Below are 17248 nucleotides of genomic sequence, written 5' to 3'. Positions count from 1 at the left end.
GTTTATTAAGCCCAATGAAAGACACCAGATGGTCAGGAATGTGGTCTGGAGCTGAGTGGAGGGAACTGGCAGGTCGGCCACGAGGCCGGCAGATGGTCGGTCGTCTTATATTCCGTCGTGCGGCTTCGGACTCCGCCGACCTCCAAACTGCCGTCTCGGTAGACAGTACGTGGACATCATTGTCTTGCAATGGATTTATGCGTGTCTACATGGGAATAATGATGCAATGACTACAAAGCTCACCATACATGGCTTCTGTCCTGGAGTCTGGCTCAAAAGCATGCTGCGTCTTTATGCCCAACTGGTGCCTCAGGCATGTCAAAAGACGCAATTGCATTGGAAAAAGACATGCCCTCTGCTAAGTATCGGCAGCTACCTGTGAAGTAGGGTGAAAGTTTTTGGTGGTTCAGATCCTGCTGTGAAATAGCTTGAGCCATAACAATGTATTTTGCTCAATCCCTCATATGGAGTTGCATGGAGTGGCACCAGAGCGTTGCGCCTGGGGGTTGCGCTGAAGACACGCCGAGAGGCATTCACTCCTGAAGGCCCTTGCAATGTTTACATCTTTTGAGAACCCTTTCGAAACACTCCTCTCCTTTGGTGCCTGCCTGGGTATCCTAGTCGCAATGGATAGCGACGATCTGGGTTCCTATCCAGTCCTGGTAGGCGTGGCGCCAGACACGGAGCCCGACGTGACTTTTGAACACCAGGAATCAGTTGACACGACGGAGGATATGTTTTCAGACATAGAAGATTCGCACGAAACAGGACGGTCCTTTTATCGGCCCCTTGCCATGAATCCTGTGGTTCCGGACCCTCGCCAGGCCGTCTATCAAGAGCACTGTTATCACAGTACGGTGACGCGCCAGTGGAGAATCAATCCATACGAGACATGCAACAAATGCGGCAGAATACCGTTCCTGCGCTGGTTCTACCTCTGCACTGAAGACACCTCGGGTTATACAGGTCCAATCGACCAGACCGGCTCGCTTCTCAGCGAATGGATAACAGAGGCGATTCTTGAAGGGGAATATACCGACGCACAGAGAGACAAGTTGATTGAACAGAAGTTGGGAGTTCTGGAAATGTGCGAGAAGGAGAAGAACATGGATATGTCCGACCCCCAGTTCAGCCCCAGCCAGGGAGCTGAGTTCCAGCCCGGGTATCATTCCCCAACACACCAGGGCCGAGTCACTGCAGAAACCGGACCGAGTTTCACCCAACCCCAGGCATACGCAGGTCCTATCCGCTGCCAGTTCAGAGCATGTCATCACTGTGAGCATAAACTCCAAGAAAGAGCCTGGCTTAGCCTCAATGCGATCTGTGACGATCCGAATGCCACGCCTCTGAATGACTGGGACTTTTGGAAGACACCAATGTCGGATGCAAGTATTGTCAGAAACCTCGGTTTACGCCCTCCTAAACCTCCTCCCGTGCCACCTCATCTTTCCCAGTACGGATATAGTGTGTCTCAGCGTCGTCGCATGAGACGGTGCTATAGGCAGTACATTCCGGGGTATGAATCGTCTCTCATTGTCGCCCTTATGAGCAATCTATCAACAATTTGGGAGGTAAACGAGGAGATGGAATCCCGCATGGCTGATGTTCGTATTGAAGCAAGTCATGAGCTGGGCAACGAACCGCTGGATCCATTTGCTGCGTCCAATGATACAGAACGTGGGGGTCTAGTTAGCGGTGACGGAGATGAAGAGGACAGTAATAGTGATTGATCTCTATTCGTGAAGGTCCGCTGGAATGTTATCTGGGTTCTGAGTTATGAGACCACGACATACACGATGCCAGAAATGACTGATGAATTCGATACCCAACCTGTACTGGTTTTTGCTTGGAGGCACGGCCGACCTCGGTACAACTTGGAGGGTAGAAGTTAAGAGGGGGGGTGGGATTTAGGTGTTGTTGCTATGCAGTTTGATTTTACCTGACGTGGATAGTTAGTTAACTAAATTACATTTTTGTAAGCATTTCATCTCGCATGAAGCACTCGAGCCGAGTCAAGTCAAATAAAAAACGGGACGAGTATTCGGAAATAAATAAAAAGTGATAAACTGTCGGTTTCTGAATCTGAAGGCGACGGGAGCATTCCGAGCCTCGGCACCAAGCCGAATCGGTGCAACCGCTTGGATTGTGATCCAAGTCGGCAGGTAGGGAGACTCTTTTTAATTTCTCGACCCCCGTCGATCGTGGGGGATTCGTTCATTTTTATTTCTTTTCATGCCAGGCCCAGGACAACGTTCAGGACCGTTCAGTTTCCTCCAACTCCCATCACCATGGCAGACGACAAAGCGCCCAGCACTGAGAAGCCGGTCCCCGCCGGAGGGAACTCACCTCCAGCGACGACCACAGAGGCTACTCAGCGCCGGTTGCTGGCAGCTCTCAGGACAGTTGATAAACTTAACGGGCGCCTAGACAAGTAAGGCAATCGATCTGAGCTGCACACATTACCGACATGGGCCGATATTAGCCCTCGTCCGTTTCTATACCTCATCCGCTGCTTATCGCTCGTTCGCTCGACTAACAAATGATCTACTCATAGACTTGTGTCTACAGCATCCGGCCAGGAACGAGCTTTCGCCTTCGTCCAATACATCTCCCACGCGCTACATCACACTCTCGCATCTGCACCCTGGATCGCTCTTCAGACCCGACTTGGCCTGCTCGCGCGCGTCCGATCGGGTTCCTCGGCCGAGAAATCGTCATCAACACCAACACAGACCTCCCCGCTTCTCACCCTCGCTGGACTCATGTCCCAGGCCCGATACACGCTCCGCCTACTCGGTCTACCGCCTCTCATATCTTGGGCCTCGGAAACGCTTAAATCTCCTCCGTCCGATACCATAATGTACGTCCTGACTCTGCTTCAGATCGTTTCGAACCTCATCTACCAATCGCTCGAAAACATCTCATTCCTTGCAACCCAAGGCGTGATCCCGAAGCGCGTGATCGACCGATGGGGCGGTGCTGGAAAATTGGGGCTCTGGAGCACTAGGGGTTGGCTTGGACACATCCTTCTCCAGTACTTTGTGCTGTGGAGGGCTAGAGAGTTGCGCAACAACGCCCAGGCCGAGGGTGCGTCGAAGGAGAAGCAGGCGGAGTTGAACGCGGAAGTCCGCGCTTGGAAGAAGAGCCTTGTGAACAATGCTTGCTGGACGCCGTTGTGTCTACACTGGAGTTTTGAGGACGGAATTGGATTTCCCGCGCATCTGGTAGGATATGTGAGTTTCGCGGCGGGGGCTTGGGGCTTCTCAGACCTATGGGCTTCTACGCTGTGAGCTTTCTTTGAGGCAAGTTATTGTCTTGTATATATGAGGGGAATTTGTGGTCTGTAAGTTTTCTTTTCGATGGACCCCTTTAGTAAATAGATTTTTAGACAACCCAAATTGTTCATTTCTCGATATGCTATCCAAAAACTTGTACTTCAAGTTGCAGCAAGGACACGATACAAAAACGCAATAGTAACTCTGCTGGAATATTGTGAACACTCAGCAGACGGGTATATGAATCAACGCATAGTTCAAGAAGCAATGAATATATATCCCCAAGAAACGTACTTTAATCTTCGTCTCGAAGCCGTTCCAGCTTTTGGTATTCCACGATACCTTCATAGAGCCGATGTTTTAGGAAGTCATCTATAGGCCAAAAAGAGCTGTCCATAGGCGTCAAGCCATTCTCTTTCGAGTTCCAAACGAAAGTTCCCGCATCAACCGACTTTTCGCATTTGACATCATAAAAGGAAACTTTGTCCATCTGAGATACTTGGACCTGGACAGCGGCGAAGACCATTTGTTCCAGTCGTCCAAGCTCGTTCTCCTTAACGACATTACGTTGTTCTGAGGTCAATCCAAAAACGAGCATTCCCTCTACCACGTCGCTCGGGGAAGATGATTCTTTGATAGTCGGCAGACCGGCTTCCTCGTTCTCTGAGAAATGGTAGAGCTTGTATAGCGGGAGGGTTGCGTAGACCATATCGACCTTCTCAGTTTCGCGCATGTTTGCGAAGTATTTTAGGACTCTAGGGACCATCAAATGTCCGTAGACAAAGATAGGAGGCTTGTCTGAGCCTTTTATGAGCTCTTTCAGGTCGTCGCCAATTAAAGGACTTCTCTTGATTGCATCGTTGAAATCCTCTGGATAACCTGGTTTGCATCGCATTCGAGGTACCATTCCTTCGAGAAACTGCCGGCAAGGTCTTTTGGTCCTCTTAATATTTCTGACAAGGACGGTATGAGTTCCAGAGTAATGCTTAAGCCTGTGTCCACTCGGGTTGGCAAGATGGGGTTAAGAGAGCGCAGAGAAGCCTTGTTGAGACTCTTCCTTACCTTAATGTTCTACGTAGACAGGACTGACAGGCGAAATTTTCCTTTCGAGGTATATTTGGGTCATGCTTGAACGGCACACTCAAAGCAAAGTTTCAAAAGGTTGGCTGACTGACGGAAACCATATCTTGGGGGTATGTTTAAAGGTCATGCCAGTCGCACAGCCTATTACAAGGCCACGGGCAAGGAAGCCTCGCAAGGCTCCCTTGCCTGTTTGGTGTTTCAGTGCGCGTTTATAAAAACCAGGGCACAACAAGGCTTAAGCCATGGAGGAGCAGGCTGCCTGGGAACCTCAGGCACCAACTACTTGGGGCCCTGGGCGAGAGCTCATCCATTGTCCAGGCTGACGCACCCCATGGAAGCCTGCGGGCTCAGTGAGAGGCAATTCACAAAATTTAATATGTGTAATCAAAATTTGAAGGCGACAAGGCTGACATACACAAGAAGAGCCTGTGGAAATGAGAGCGGCTGTTGCCTCGATTGGGTTCCATCTGCTTCTCCCAGGCGGTGGCGGCTCATAGTTAACTAAGTTCCAAAGAGAGGGCGCTTAAGTCATCAACAGAACAACCTTGGCGGTCGAGTTATCGTCACCTTTCATAACTGGAGCTCTTCTGTCCACTTCCGATCTCACCTCCAACTCTCTCTTTATTAACCTCATCCATCTTTCTACTTTGCTACGTTCCCTGAGCATCTCCGCTGTCTCCTGGAACTCCTCCCATTTCTTTTTCTCCTCCGCTTTTCGCATCCCCTTCCTGTTGCTAGGACGTTTCCAGGTCCGGCACAGTCAACCTCCTGCGTAAACTCTCTTTGAGTCTACGTTGCATAATCGACTTCCTTGTTCCATCATCTAACCGCGCTTTCCCTCAAGATGAGCTCAGAGCAAGATCACAAGAAGAAGCTTCTGTACGTCATCATGCTCACCTGCGTTCCTGCCCAGTGATTAAACTAACCTTCGCCTAGCGATGCTTCTGGTGCTGAGAAGAAGGATGTGAGTTGAAATAGAAGTAGGAGAAACAGCATCGAATCAAATTACTGACTCTTCGCAGGAGCTCGACACATCCACAGCTATCCTGAAGAAGAAGAAGAAGCCTAACAGCTTGATGTAAGCTTTTGCCCCGCTAATTTGGCCGTACGGTGTTACTTGGGCGTTGCTAATAACTTGAATGATTAGTGTTACTGATGCCGTTAACGATGATAACTCCACGATCTCCCTCTCCAACAACACCATGGACGTTCTCGGACTCTTCAGAGGCGACACAGTTCTTGTCCGAGGCAAGAAGCGCAAGGAGACGGTTCTGATTGTGCTGGCTGATGACGAGCTTGATGACGGAAGTGTCCGTATCAATAGAGTTGTCAGGCATAACCTCCGCGTGAAGCATGGTGACATTATCACTATCCATGCTTGCCCTGACATCAAATATGTAAGTTGTTGCTAATGCTATTATATGTGGCGACAAAGTGGCGCTAATACCTCCTTCCCACGCAGGCCAAGCGTATTGCTGTCCTCCCTATCGCAGACACGGTTGAAGGCCTCACTGGGTCTCTCTTTGACGTTTACCTTGCTCCCTACTTCCGTGATGGATACCGGCCCGTGAAACAGGGTGATCTTTTCATGGTACGAGGGGGTATGAGGCAAGTTGAATTCAAGGTTGTTGAAGTAGACCCTCCAGAGTACGGTATCGTCGCTCCGGACACAATCATCCACAGTGAAGGCGAGCCGATTCAGCGTGAAGATGAAGAGAACAACTTGAACGAAGTTGGCTATGACGATATTGGCGGATGCCGGAAACAGATGGCTCAAATTCGTGAATTAGTCGAGCTGCCCCTCCGTCACCCCCAGCTGTTCAAGTCCATCGGTATCAAGCCTCCTCGTGGTATCCTCATGTACGGTCCTCCTGGTACCGGTAAGACTCTTATGGCTCGTGCGGTGGCCAACGAAACCGGCGCTTTCTTCTTCCTGATCAACGGTCCCGAGATCATGTCTAAAATGGCTGGTGAATCTGAGTCGAACCTTCGAAAGGCTTTCGAGGAAGCCGAGAAGAACTCTCCCGCTATCATCTTCATCGATGAAATTGACTCTATCGCACCCAAGCGTGAGAAGACCAATGGAGAAGTTGAGCGCCGTGTCGTCTCTCAGCTCCTTACCCTTATGGACGGTATGAAGGCGCGCTCCAACGTCGTCGTCATGGCTGCCACCAACCGACCTAACTCCATCGACCCCGCCCTCCGCCGCTTCGGCCGCTTCGACCGTGAAGTCGACATTGGTATCCCTGACCCAACTGGCCGTCTGGAGATTCTTTCGATTCACACCAAGAACATGAAGCTCGGAGAAGATGTCGATCTGGAGACCATTGCTGCCGAGACTCACGGTTACGTCGGTTCCGATCTTGCTTCCCTCTGCTCTGAAGCTGCCATGCAACAGATCCGTGAGAAGATGGACCTTATCGATCTCGACGAAGACACAATCGATGCGGAGGTTTTGGACTCTCTCGGTGTTACCATGGAGAACTTCCGCTACGCCCTTGGCGTCTCCAACCCCTCTGCTCTTCGCGAGGTTGCAGTCGTCGAGGTTCCCAATGTCCGCTGGGAAGACATCGGTGGTCTGGAGGAAGTCAAGCGCGAGCTTATCGAGAGCGTCCAGTACCCCGTCGACCACCCCGAAAAGTTCCAGAAGTTTGGTCTTTCACCTTCTCGCGGTGTTTTGTTCTATGGTCCTCCTGGTACTGGTAAGACCATGCTTGCCAAGGCCGTTGCCAATGAATGTGCGGCAAACTTCATCTCCGTTAAGGGCCCTGAATTGCTGAGCATGTGGTTTGGTGAGTCTGAGAGCAACATCCGTGACATCTTCGACAAGGCTCGTGCTGCTGCTCCTTGCGTTGTGTTCCTTGATGAGTTGGACTCTATCGCCAAGTCACGTGGCGGTTCCGTTGGAGATGCTGGTGGTGCTTCCGACCGTGTCGTCAACCAGCTTCTGACTGGTAAGTGAACTTTTTTTTTGGCGATCATCGTGAGACGAGACTAACATTAATGCAGAAATGGACGGCATGACCTCGAAGAAGAACGTTTTCGTCATTGGTGCTACAAATAGACCCGAGCAGCTCGATGCCGCTCTGGTGCGTCCCGGTCGTCTTGACACCCTGGTCTACGTTCCTCTTCCCGACCAGGCCTCTCGTGAGGGTATCCTCAAGGCTCAGCTCCGCAAGACACCTGTCGCCACCGATGTCGACATCGAATTCATTGCCAGCAAGACCCACGGTTTCTCTGGTGCCGACCTTGGATTCGTTACGCAGCGTGCTGTCAAGCTTGCTATCAAAGAATCTATTTCTCTTGACATCGACCGCCAGAAGCAACGTGAGGCTGCTGGTGAGGATGTGAAGATGGAGGATGAGGAAGAGGAGGGCGAAGACCCTGTTCCAGAACTCACACGGGCTCACTTCGAAGAGGCCATGAAGACGGCCCGCCGATCCGTCAGCGATGTGGAGATCCGCAGATACGAAGCTTTCGCCCAGAGCCTCAAAAACTCTGGCGGCAGCTCTTTCTTCCGTTTCCCCTCTGCAAATGAAGTGCAAGACGGCGGCAACACATTTGGTGAAGCCGGTAATGATGACAGCCTCTACGATTAAAGTCCATTTTCTTTTTCTACATAATCGCTTTATGTGTCGACACTAGTTAGATCTAGCCGAGGTGGGGATAGAATTTCCTGGCGACAGGAACAAGTCCTCCTCGACATCATTAAACGAACAACGTTGGTTTTGAATTATACTACTCCCAGTAATCTTTGACGCGATCCACGCCGGTTTGACATGCTATATGTCACGTAGTTGACGTAGACCCAGCAAATGTATCCATTAAATTGAAGCAACAGTAGGTGTTGTACATATCAAAAGGCTGGTATCATGGTACAATGCCACCACTCTGAACACCAGAAATCCCTACCCTAAACGCCTAGAAGGAAAAAAAAAAAAAGCAGTTGTCAGGCAGCCCATACAATGAAAAAATGTCCCGAAGCATAAAATACACCCTTAAAACAAGACTCACTTAGCTTGCTTCCCCTGTTTCGTCTTCTTGTCCGCCTTCTTGGTCGGACTTGTATCACCATTAGCCGACTTATCTCCCTGCCGTTTTGACCCCGTGGTCGGCGCCGTGCGCTCTCCTCCCACCTCAACAGCAATATTACTACCCCCAGTGCCACCGCTTCCTGTTCCCTCCCCATCGTCCTCGAGTATAACCACCTCTCTTAAAACGTCCTTGATCGCACGAACCCCCTGCTCAACAACAACGCTCGGAATCCGCGCGTCCGCATTCTCGAACGAGAACCCGCTGCCCCCGTCTACATCCCCATTGCTGTTGTTGCTATTGTTCTGTGTTTCGGAGTCGACAAGGAACGGATGTGATCGTCCCTGTGCGGAGGCGACCACCGCATCCACGACATCATCGAACCGCTCGCACCGGTTTGCGCGGAGGAGTTCGGTTGAGAGCCGCCGGATTTTATCGGTCCAGCCGAGTCGCTGGAGTGTTGAGAGGAGTGTGGTATGCAAGTCTTCGAGCGCGTGCGTGGTGGCTAGGTGGTTGAGGAGGTCGGATTCGAGGTCGGAGGGGGTTGGTTGCGGGAGGTTAGAGGGGGATGGCGGCATGGTTGGGAGGGTTTTGGGTTTGTTCTTTGGAAGAAGTAGTATTTGTCGTGTGGGCTTTGGGGGGGGGGGGGCTCTTGGAGGGCGCGCAGACGTGTTGTCACCCGGTGTTGGTGTTGCGTCTGTCAGTGTCGGTATCGGCGGGCGTCGGCGTCGGTGGTAGGTGGGTTCAAGAGGGTTGTCCGGGGAGCATCGGGTTTCTTTGTACGTAGGATCCGAAGTCGAAGTCGGTCGTTTGAGAAATCGGTATGCTAAAAGGGTGGTAATTGTATGGTACTGAGTTGGGCTGGTTGGAGATGTAGTATAGAGAAAGTCGAGGGTCGGCGGAGAAAATGCGCCAGGCGGAGGAGGGCTTGATCTGCGCCGAGATGAGCGGCGAACTTGCGACAGCAATTGATCCGCCGTCTTCTTCCCGTTCGCAAGAGTACTTGCGAAGTATTAAAGGCCGAGAGCTGCGGTCGCTGAAAGGGGCGTGAGGTAAGCGGACGATGAAAATGAAGACTGGTCGAAGTTCGGTAGAATGATGGCGCGGAATAAAGATGGCGAGCGACGGATGCGCTACGAGGCAGCCAAACACAGAGAATCTCCAGAATAATCAATTCAATGAAAGTGTTTCCTCTAATACGTCTCTTGATGAAATGTAGTTCACCTGTCGTACCCCATGCTTACGAAAAATGAGATTCCTCTAACTATGTATTCACCTTAAACTTAGTTTAACCTTCTAAAGTCAGTATTTCGAGTGTACCCGCATTTGATATATAGATCTGACGATGAGTCCCGATCATATCGTTAATTTTCATTTTACAACAAATTAGCAAAACTCTGTAAGCGGAACAATCCAGGTAATTAATAATTATACAGTTACTGGTTCTAACAAGAAGTGCTTTGTATAGTTTCTACAATAGCTCGCAACTCACAAGCAAGAAGCTGCAGCAAGCGGTCAACCTGCTTAAGCGCCCTTCGTCAGACGTGGAAACAGGGACATGGAATTAGGCCGGATGTGAGGATATTTATAGCACATCCATATAGTGGGCGCTTGGGATCCGAGCTTCGATGGTAACTTGAAGGGCTGGAAGTCGGGATAGCGCCCGATCCAAGAGAATTAGCGGTTGATCGTGCCGTCGCCCACAAAAGAGAGCAAGCGGGAAACCATGTATGCGGAGATGCGTGGATGCTACATCTGCATGGTCCGTAAGGGGAGATGCCTGGCTTAATGGATACAGAGGCAAGCCATCACGTCTCCTCGTGGTAAGCACTGCCCCAGTTCTGTGTAACATCCGATTTCGTTGTCTTCAAGCCATAGGTAAAGTGAGCTGCTATCAGACCGCAGGGCAGTCAACCATTAACGGCTGGTCAAGGGGCCATCAACGCCAGCTGACGTAGGGGCCGTACGTTGCAGGGAGTGGCAAAACTCGAATAGACAGGAGAGGCAGGAGAAACTTGTGAAGTAAGATTAATGTTAATAATAACGTCGTTTCCTGAAGCTGAAAGGAGTCCCAGCGTAGGCGGATGGCGGCAGAGGATTTGGAGCCCCTAAATGGCCAAAGTAGTAAAGGCTCCGGCACTATTGGATTCTGACAGCGTTGACCCAAGTTATCTTGGGTAATCCTCCAGATATCATTGATCCGGAGAAGAATGTCTCTCCATTATTCAACATCGATCGTATTATTTTGGTCGACTCGACGCCCGAAACTAGTAGCGGTGCCTGCGCAATAGTCGTGCCGAGCCGACCATCTAGAGCCGGCAAGAGGTGCTAGTTCTGAAGAAGCCTCCCCTATCCATTTATTTTTGAAGAATCTTCTTGATGAATTGGTTCCTTGATAGATTGAATGATCCACTGGATGTTTTGGACAAGGTAATGAATGGTCCTTGGAAGGCTGGCTTGGCTGGGAAGACGCAAGGACAGGAGTAGTTGAAAATCAATCAAACGGCCGAATAAACGGTCTTACTATTATTCTTGGAATCCAGATGGAACCTGGAGTCGAGATAAAGGTCGAGCTTATCCTTTGCGTGCTGCCGCGTGTATTAATAGAGCGGCTGTCCACCTTCGCCCTCCCCCCGATTGTCTAGACTGGCCAGTGGCATCACGTGCGGCGATCCGACTTGGAGTGCGTCCTCGAGTCTTCTTTTGGAGTCTCCCAGGCAGATCAACTTTGTCGACTCGCTCGCTGTCTCCTTGCGGCCAGCCGTATCTCGGGGTCGTCTCCGTCGTCATATTTCCCCTCGCTTTGCTCTTCGTGTTCACGCTTCGGACGGGCGTTTTCCCGCCTATCCCCCAGTCCGCTCCCAAAGAAGACGTCTCTGCCTGAGCTTCCCCGCCTTCGCGCTCATCACCATCGTCGTTCCTCGCGCTAACGATCCATCACATCTCTCTTCCTCACGGCTCTCAACTTCTTTCATTCGGCATCAGCCTTGTTTGTGAACTCCGGCGATCCTATCTAGCGACTGCCCTCCAATTTCACCTCCTCTCCCGAGTCGCCCGAGTTTCTTGTTTTAGCCGCCGCCAGCCATTCCATGTGGCACACCTGCTTGGCCGACACTCGCACACTCCTTATTCTTGACTCCAACAGTGAATGATACGTCTTCATTCTCTCACCTTCGGAATATCCATATATACGGAAGCCGGATTGTCAGTCCGCCTTCAGCACCGCATCGATTATACTCAAACGGCGTCCACCACACCTTCGTCATCGTGGACGTCGTAAAGCCCACCAGCCGCCATGTCACTCCATACCTCCTATCACGCAGACTCTGATGCAGATGACGAGTACGAGCGCAGCGTTATCACGTCACCGCACTTAGCGACAGATTCAGAAGGCTCAGAGCCCGACTCAGCGTTTCCCTCAGCGGAACCTACACCAACATTTGCGAATAAAGACGAAAACCCGAAATCCCCGAGGACAATAATCACCGAATGGACTGCCGAAGAATGCGCGGCTTATGTTGCAGCCCTGGGCCTCCGCCAATACTGCCAAGCGTTCATAGGTGAGTCGAGGAATCACAAGAGATAGATGGATACCACTAACGCTACACCTGTAGAGAACGGCATCGTTGGAGATGCACTAATTGCATTAAGACACGATGAGCTGAAGGAAATGGGAATTGCTAGTGTGGGACATCGATTGACCATACTCAAGAGCGTCTACGAAACAAAAGTGAAGCATGATATCCCACTTGATGCCGACCACTACATTCCTCTGTGTATGTTCCCTCATATTTCTGGTTATGTGGCTACTTACTAACTTATGATAGCTGCGGATCAAAGTATGAATGAGAGCGCATCGCAGGAAGACATTGCTCGACTCATCCAGTCCGTCCGACTCCGAGACGAGCGAATATTTACCGTCGAGACCGAGCTACGGCGTGTACTCGAAGACTACCGACGACTGAGGGAGGAGCTTTTACCTGTCTTCAAAATGGCAAAGGATAAATCTCAGCCTCTACCGCCGCCGACCGCCGTGCCGATCTCAGATAACTATCATGACTCTTCACTCTCAGCACAAACGCTCACAGGGCAACCTTCTGGAATTACCATCCTAGACCGCTCCGGATCGATCATGTCTCGAACTTTCTCCAAAAGAGTCCACGGGGGTACCACTCCCAAAAACAGCTCTCCAACCCATATCCCGTCCTCAATCCACGAGAGTCGGACGTACAACGACGGTGCCAATCTTGACCCATCTGCAGCCGCCATGGCTGCATCGTCACATCTCAGTACTATGAATGGAAAATCACAACTCTCACCAAACCTACCCTCTCCGACATCTCCTAGCAACCACTACGGCGCCCCGCAAACCTTGGCCTCCCGTGCATATTCGCAACCCGGATCGGCTCGTGGCTTCCATGATCACCACAACGACAATGCACAATCCCAATCTCGGCAAGACCGCCTGAATCCGCCACCATCCTCAGCAACGCGTTCGGAGATTCCGTCACGATCCGATTCCAGGGCAGGGGGCGGAGGCGGAGGCGAGACTCCAAGCGTGGAAATCTTCAAGTCCTTCCGTGTCTCTGTCGATGATCCGTGCTACAAAGTCCTCCCAGCAGCTCTCAAGAAGTATAACATCAATGGCGATTGGAAACAATATGCGCTTTACATCGTGTACGGCGATCAGGAGCGTTGTCTCACGCTAGAAGAACGGCCTCTTATTCTCTTCAAGCAACTGGAGAAGGAAGGACGGAAACCGATGTTTATGCTGCGAAAACAACAACAGGCGCCGGACAACAATACTCCCAGTCCTTATCCGCCAAGTGGGGGATCGGGGCCGAATAGTGCCAACTTTGACACACGACAGGCGCAGATCAACCTCCCCGGCGGGGTACTGTAAGGGCAAGCAACTTGGAAGGAAACAACTTGATCATTTTCTTGAGATACCCCTCAATATGAGGCCATTTCGATTATCTTCTTACCGTCTTATCTTTACATCTTCCAAGATCATACCCTTATTTGAATTTGCGCTGGTGTCTGGCGTTGCAAGGAATTGGAAAGGGAAAATATGAAACGAAACCATTAGCGTGACTGTCATCTAGATACCGCATATCCAAAAGAATTTTTAGACCAGTTCGAATTTTCTAAGCTTTCACGTCTATCGTAGCCAAACCCTTACAAGTTTCCATGGCCGTTTTCCTAGTCCAGTCACAAAACATGGCTGGGTCTCCATCGTGCCTTCCGCTAACAGATATACCCAGTTCGAGCCCTTCCCGGGTCTCCATAGCTCCTTCCTAGCGCGGAGGATGTATCGTCGCACCTTCCATGCTAACTTATACCTAACAGGAAGGAGCCTTCTGGGACGGTACGGGACCCGATGCTACATTGCATGTATTTTTTTAGTTAGCATCTCCTTGGCGTAAGCCTTCTTCTTAAACGCGAGCTCGGGTTCCTTTATAGTACAGCAGATATTTAAAATACTATATCTGTTTATGGATTCTAGAACCTTACTCAGAAATAGGTTACTGCTTATGGTGATTGAGGTGTACAGCTCATTAGCTGACCAGGTGGCGAGTCTGTACCGAGCGGCCCCAATCGGGCAAACTGTGTCAAAAGCTGTAAGTAGGTAGTTCTTGAAATGGCAGGAATGTACTAGCTAAGGTACTAAGTATTCAATAGATGATTTGGTGACTCCCATTGCCACGCCATTTCCCGCCACTTTCGTACCACTCCATATCAATAATCCTATCTTTCAACTCCCCGCCAGAGATCCGTACTTTATCGGAAATACTCTGGGGGTGAAAACTAAGTGAATAGGATAAAAGACCCTTGTGCATGTTTTCTCATCCTTGTGGAGCGCCACTAGAGTAGAGCCATTGCTTGTTTGGAGCACACAGGCCGGGTCTGAGAGAGACTGCCCGTGGGCGTAGAGGCAATTGTTCCACCAATGCTTGAGGATGGGACGAGTCGAGGATGCTTGTATACTAGCCGACCTGCAGTCCAAGATCAAAACCAGCGGCTGTCTTTGGCCACTGTCTTGAATTGACATTGGTATGTACCAATGCATGGGAAGTTCCACACTATTGACAACACCCTCAACAAGAAGGCCAATCAGTTTACAGAGAGTCAAACCAAGCCGGAATTCCAAATCCCGTAAGCTAACCCCGATCCACACTGATTTTCATAACGAGTTCGTCTGGATAAAGTGGGTGTTCAGCCCACATAGACCCATCTGTCGGTAATCGGTTGAAGGATGTGCTTGCGACGCGAATCGATCACCAGTGTGGGCATTGGGCGCTAGCAGGGCAACGCCTACGATTTCAAGGAAGATGAAAGAAAACCACTCCATAAACGAGCCCTTGAAACTTTGATACTCGTGCTCGAGTCAGCTCCCTGAGTCGATCATTGCGGCGCTGCACGCATACAAAGAAAGTTAAATGCAGTAGACTGCGATAGTGGAGAGGGGTCGCATTAGGGCTGAGTTTAATTTCTACCAGGGAGTTGTACTATCGAGATACCAGACCGGAATCCGCTATTCTATTGGCGTTCCGAATAAATGGGATGGTGATGGAGAGCTTCGTTCTTGGTATTGCTATATTGCCATGGCGTATCATATGGGGCTTCTACCATGCTACTATACTAACTGCTCTAGCTAATCGATCCTCAATGGATATAATATAAGTCTAGACTTGAAGCTACATTGTCGTTCGTAGCCGTGTGATTCTCATATTCCTCAATTCCTGAATACGTACGATATTCCCAGATTCGAGTCCATATCCAAGCTTTAAACATAAAACAATGGCCCCTGAACATTCAAGCTCGGGCTCAGGCCCAGGCCAGAATGCCGCCACAGACACAGACACAGACACATCTCTCCCAGTCCTCATCGTAGGAGCTGGCCCCGTCGGCATGCTCCTCGCCTACACGCTCTCTCGCCTAAACATCCCCAGCATGCTAATCGAGCAAAGCCCCGCCCACTCAACAACGCAGTACCCAAAGATGGACCTGACAAATTCCCGAAGCATGGAGCTTTTGCGGATCCTAGGGCTTGCGGACCGGTATCGAGCGCTGGATGGCGCTGTCTCGGCGGGGGAGAAGTTCGATAGTATATTCGTTACATCCTTGGCACCTGCTGGGAAGATGGTTGGGTCGTGGCGGGTGGGCAGTGTGGAGGACCAGAGGGGGGATATTGGAAGGGTCAATGATGGGAGTCAGCCTGTTGAGCCAGGGCAGAGGTGTTCGCAGATTGTTTTTGAGAGGTGGATGAGGAAGGTTATATTGCAGAGTGATATGGTGAGGTTTCAGGGTGGATGGAAGTTTGTTGGGCTTGTTGAGGAGGGAGATAGAGTGAAGGCAAGATTTGTAGATCTCCAGGGACGAGAGCATGTTGTGACTGCAAGGCATCTTGTTGGTTGTGATGGGGGTCGGAGTGCAGTGAGGAAGGAAGCTAAGATTCGCATGGTTGGCGGACAGGTGTATGTATTTCCCCTCCATCGTTCTCCTCGCCCCTCTCTCCCTTTTCCCTCTCCTCAGTTACTGATGACTGGGATAGACCCGTCCGTCTCTATCTTATCCACTTCCGCTCCAAACAACTCGCCGCAGCCCTCCATTTCGGGCGTTTCTGGCACGCCTTTCTCGCCACTGGAGGGTTCGTGATAGACCAAGACGGGAAGGATACATTCACAGCGCACTATCCCCTCTCGGAGGGAGAAAGCAGCAACACACTCGACCCTCGAGAAGTCATCCACCGTGTGTTGGGCGGGTACAACGGATCCTGGCGCATAACCATCGACGAAGTCTTAGTGCACAGCGAGTGGCAGCCAAACTTCAGCATTGCAGAGAAATACTGCACGGATGGTGGACGAGTCTTTCTCGCCGGCGATGCGGCGCACAGAAGTCCGCCTCATGGCGGATATGGGCTTAATAGTGGGATTGTGGACGCGACTGATCTGGGCTGGAGGTTAGCGGCTGTGACGAAGGGGTATGGAGGGGAGTTGCTCTTGAAGGCATATGGGATTGAGAGGCGGCCGATGATGATGCGAGCGCTGCGCCGGTCTCATCGGCATCTCATGGAGCATGTTGGGCTTGCCGAGCTCTATCGGAAGGATTGGGCTATGTTGGACAGTGGGTCGGAAGAGGGGAAGGAGGTGAGGCGCTCGCTCAAGAACTATCTGGATGCTTCTGGGCCAGAGACACTGGATCGTGGGATCGAACTTGACCTGCGCTATGAGCATTCGCCGTGTATTTGGCCTGATTGGTCGCCGAGTCGGGATTGGGATGTGAAGAGGTATTGCCCGAGTACGCGGCCGGGGAGTCGGGCGCCGCATGTGTTCATGAGGGACGGGGTTACGAGCATTTATGATCTGTTTGGGCCGGAGTGGACACTGGTGCAGTTTGTTGCTGATTATGAAGAGGCTGGGAAGGCGAGGACTCTGTTGGATGTAGCAGAAAGGTTGGAATTCCCCGTCAAGTACGTTGTGCTTAGGAATGAGGAACATGCGAGAAAGATCTGGGAGCGAAATCTGGTACTGGTGAGACCAGATACACACGTTGCATGGCGAGGAAGCGAATCCCCTGAGCTGTCGGAAGCTGAACAAGTTCTCGCTGTTGTGTCAGGGAGAATGATGCGTCCTGGATACACTGAACCTTCAACAGATGAAGAACAGTTCGTGGAGGTTGTTGCAGCACTTGCAGTAAGCGAACAGACTGATCAGCCGGCAATTCTGAGGGAAGAAGACCCGCTCAGATCAAGACAATCAAAGCTTTGATTTACGGTGTCACAATCGTACCAGAAGAAGTGGAAGATAACTGATTTGTTGCAAATAATGATGAAATAGGTATCTACACAAAGCCAA

General features: G+C 50.9%; 7 protein-coding genes across 7 annotated transcripts; 5 read left to right on the top strand and 2 right to left on the bottom strand.

Annotated features, from left to right (window-relative positions):
• Positions 1–554: 554 nt before the first annotated feature.
• On the top strand, positions 555–1730 carry APUU_20218A (uncharacterized protein; the record flags this gene model as incomplete). Its single annotated transcript, XM_041698835.1, has 1 exon — positions 555–1730. One exon carries the CDS (start codon positions 555–557, stop codon positions 1728–1730), a length of 1176 nt encoding a protein of 391 aa, XP_041551980.1.
• Positions 1731–2288: 558 nt separating this feature from the next.
• Positions 2289–3290, top strand: APUU_20217A (uncharacterized protein; the record flags this gene model as incomplete). Its single annotated transcript, XM_041698834.1, has 2 exons — positions 2289–2431; positions 2555–3290. 2 exons carry the CDS (start codon positions 2289–2291, stop codon positions 3288–3290), a joined length of 879 nt encoding a protein of 292 aa, XP_041551979.1.
• A 280-nt stretch (positions 3291–3570) lies between these two features.
• On the bottom strand, positions 3571–4182 carry APUU_20216S (gamma-glutamylcyclotransferase family protein; the record flags this gene model as incomplete). The annotated part of the gene is made up of 1 exon (XM_041698833.1): positions 3571–4182. The coding sequence occupies one exon, from the start codon at positions 4180–4182 to the stop codon at positions 3571–3573; it is 612 nt and encodes a 203-aa protein (XP_041551978.1).
• A 1020-nt stretch (positions 4183–5202) lies between these two features.
• Positions 5203–7957, top strand: cdc48 (AAA family ATPase CDC48; the record flags this gene model as incomplete). The annotated part of the gene is made up of 6 exons (XM_041698832.1): positions 5203–5237; positions 5295–5322; positions 5381–5436; positions 5506–5755; positions 5821–7312; positions 7368–7957. 6 exons carry the CDS (start codon positions 5203–5205, stop codon positions 7955–7957), a joined length of 2451 nt encoding a protein of 816 aa, XP_041551977.1.
• Positions 7958–8368: 411 nt separating this feature from the next.
• On the bottom strand, positions 8369–8968 carry APUU_20214S (uncharacterized protein; the record flags this gene model as incomplete). Its single annotated transcript, XM_041698831.1, has 1 exon — positions 8369–8968. The coding sequence occupies one exon, from the start codon at positions 8966–8968 to the stop codon at positions 8369–8371; it is 600 nt and encodes a 199-aa protein (XP_041551976.1).
• Positions 8969–11685: 2717 nt separating this feature from the next.
• STE50 (adaptor protein STE50) lies at positions 11686–13293 on the top strand (the record flags this gene model as incomplete). Its single annotated transcript, XM_041698829.1, has 3 exons — positions 11686–11950; positions 12005–12166; positions 12218–13293. The coding sequence occupies 3 exons, from the start codon at positions 11686–11688 to the stop codon at positions 13291–13293; spliced, it is 1503 nt and encodes a 500-aa protein (XP_041551975.1).
• A 1898-nt stretch (positions 13294–15191) lies between these two features.
• On the top strand, positions 15192–17161 carry APUU_20212A (uncharacterized protein; the record flags this gene model as incomplete). Its single annotated transcript, XM_041698828.1, has 2 exons — positions 15192–15868; positions 15946–17161. The coding sequence occupies 2 exons, from the start codon at positions 15192–15194 to the stop codon at positions 17159–17161; spliced, it is 1893 nt and encodes a 630-aa protein (XP_041551974.1).
• Positions 17162–17248: the final 87 nt, after the last annotated feature.

The sequence above is a fragment of the Aspergillus puulaauensis genome, chromosome 2, assembly GCF_016861865.1.
Source record: "Aspergillus puulaauensis MK2 DNA, chromosome 2, nearly complete sequence".
Taxonomy (NCBI): domain Eukaryota; kingdom Fungi; phylum Ascomycota; class Eurotiomycetes; order Eurotiales; family Aspergillaceae; genus Aspergillus; species Aspergillus puulaauensis.
This window is presented reverse-complemented; position numbering and strand designations above follow the sequence as displayed.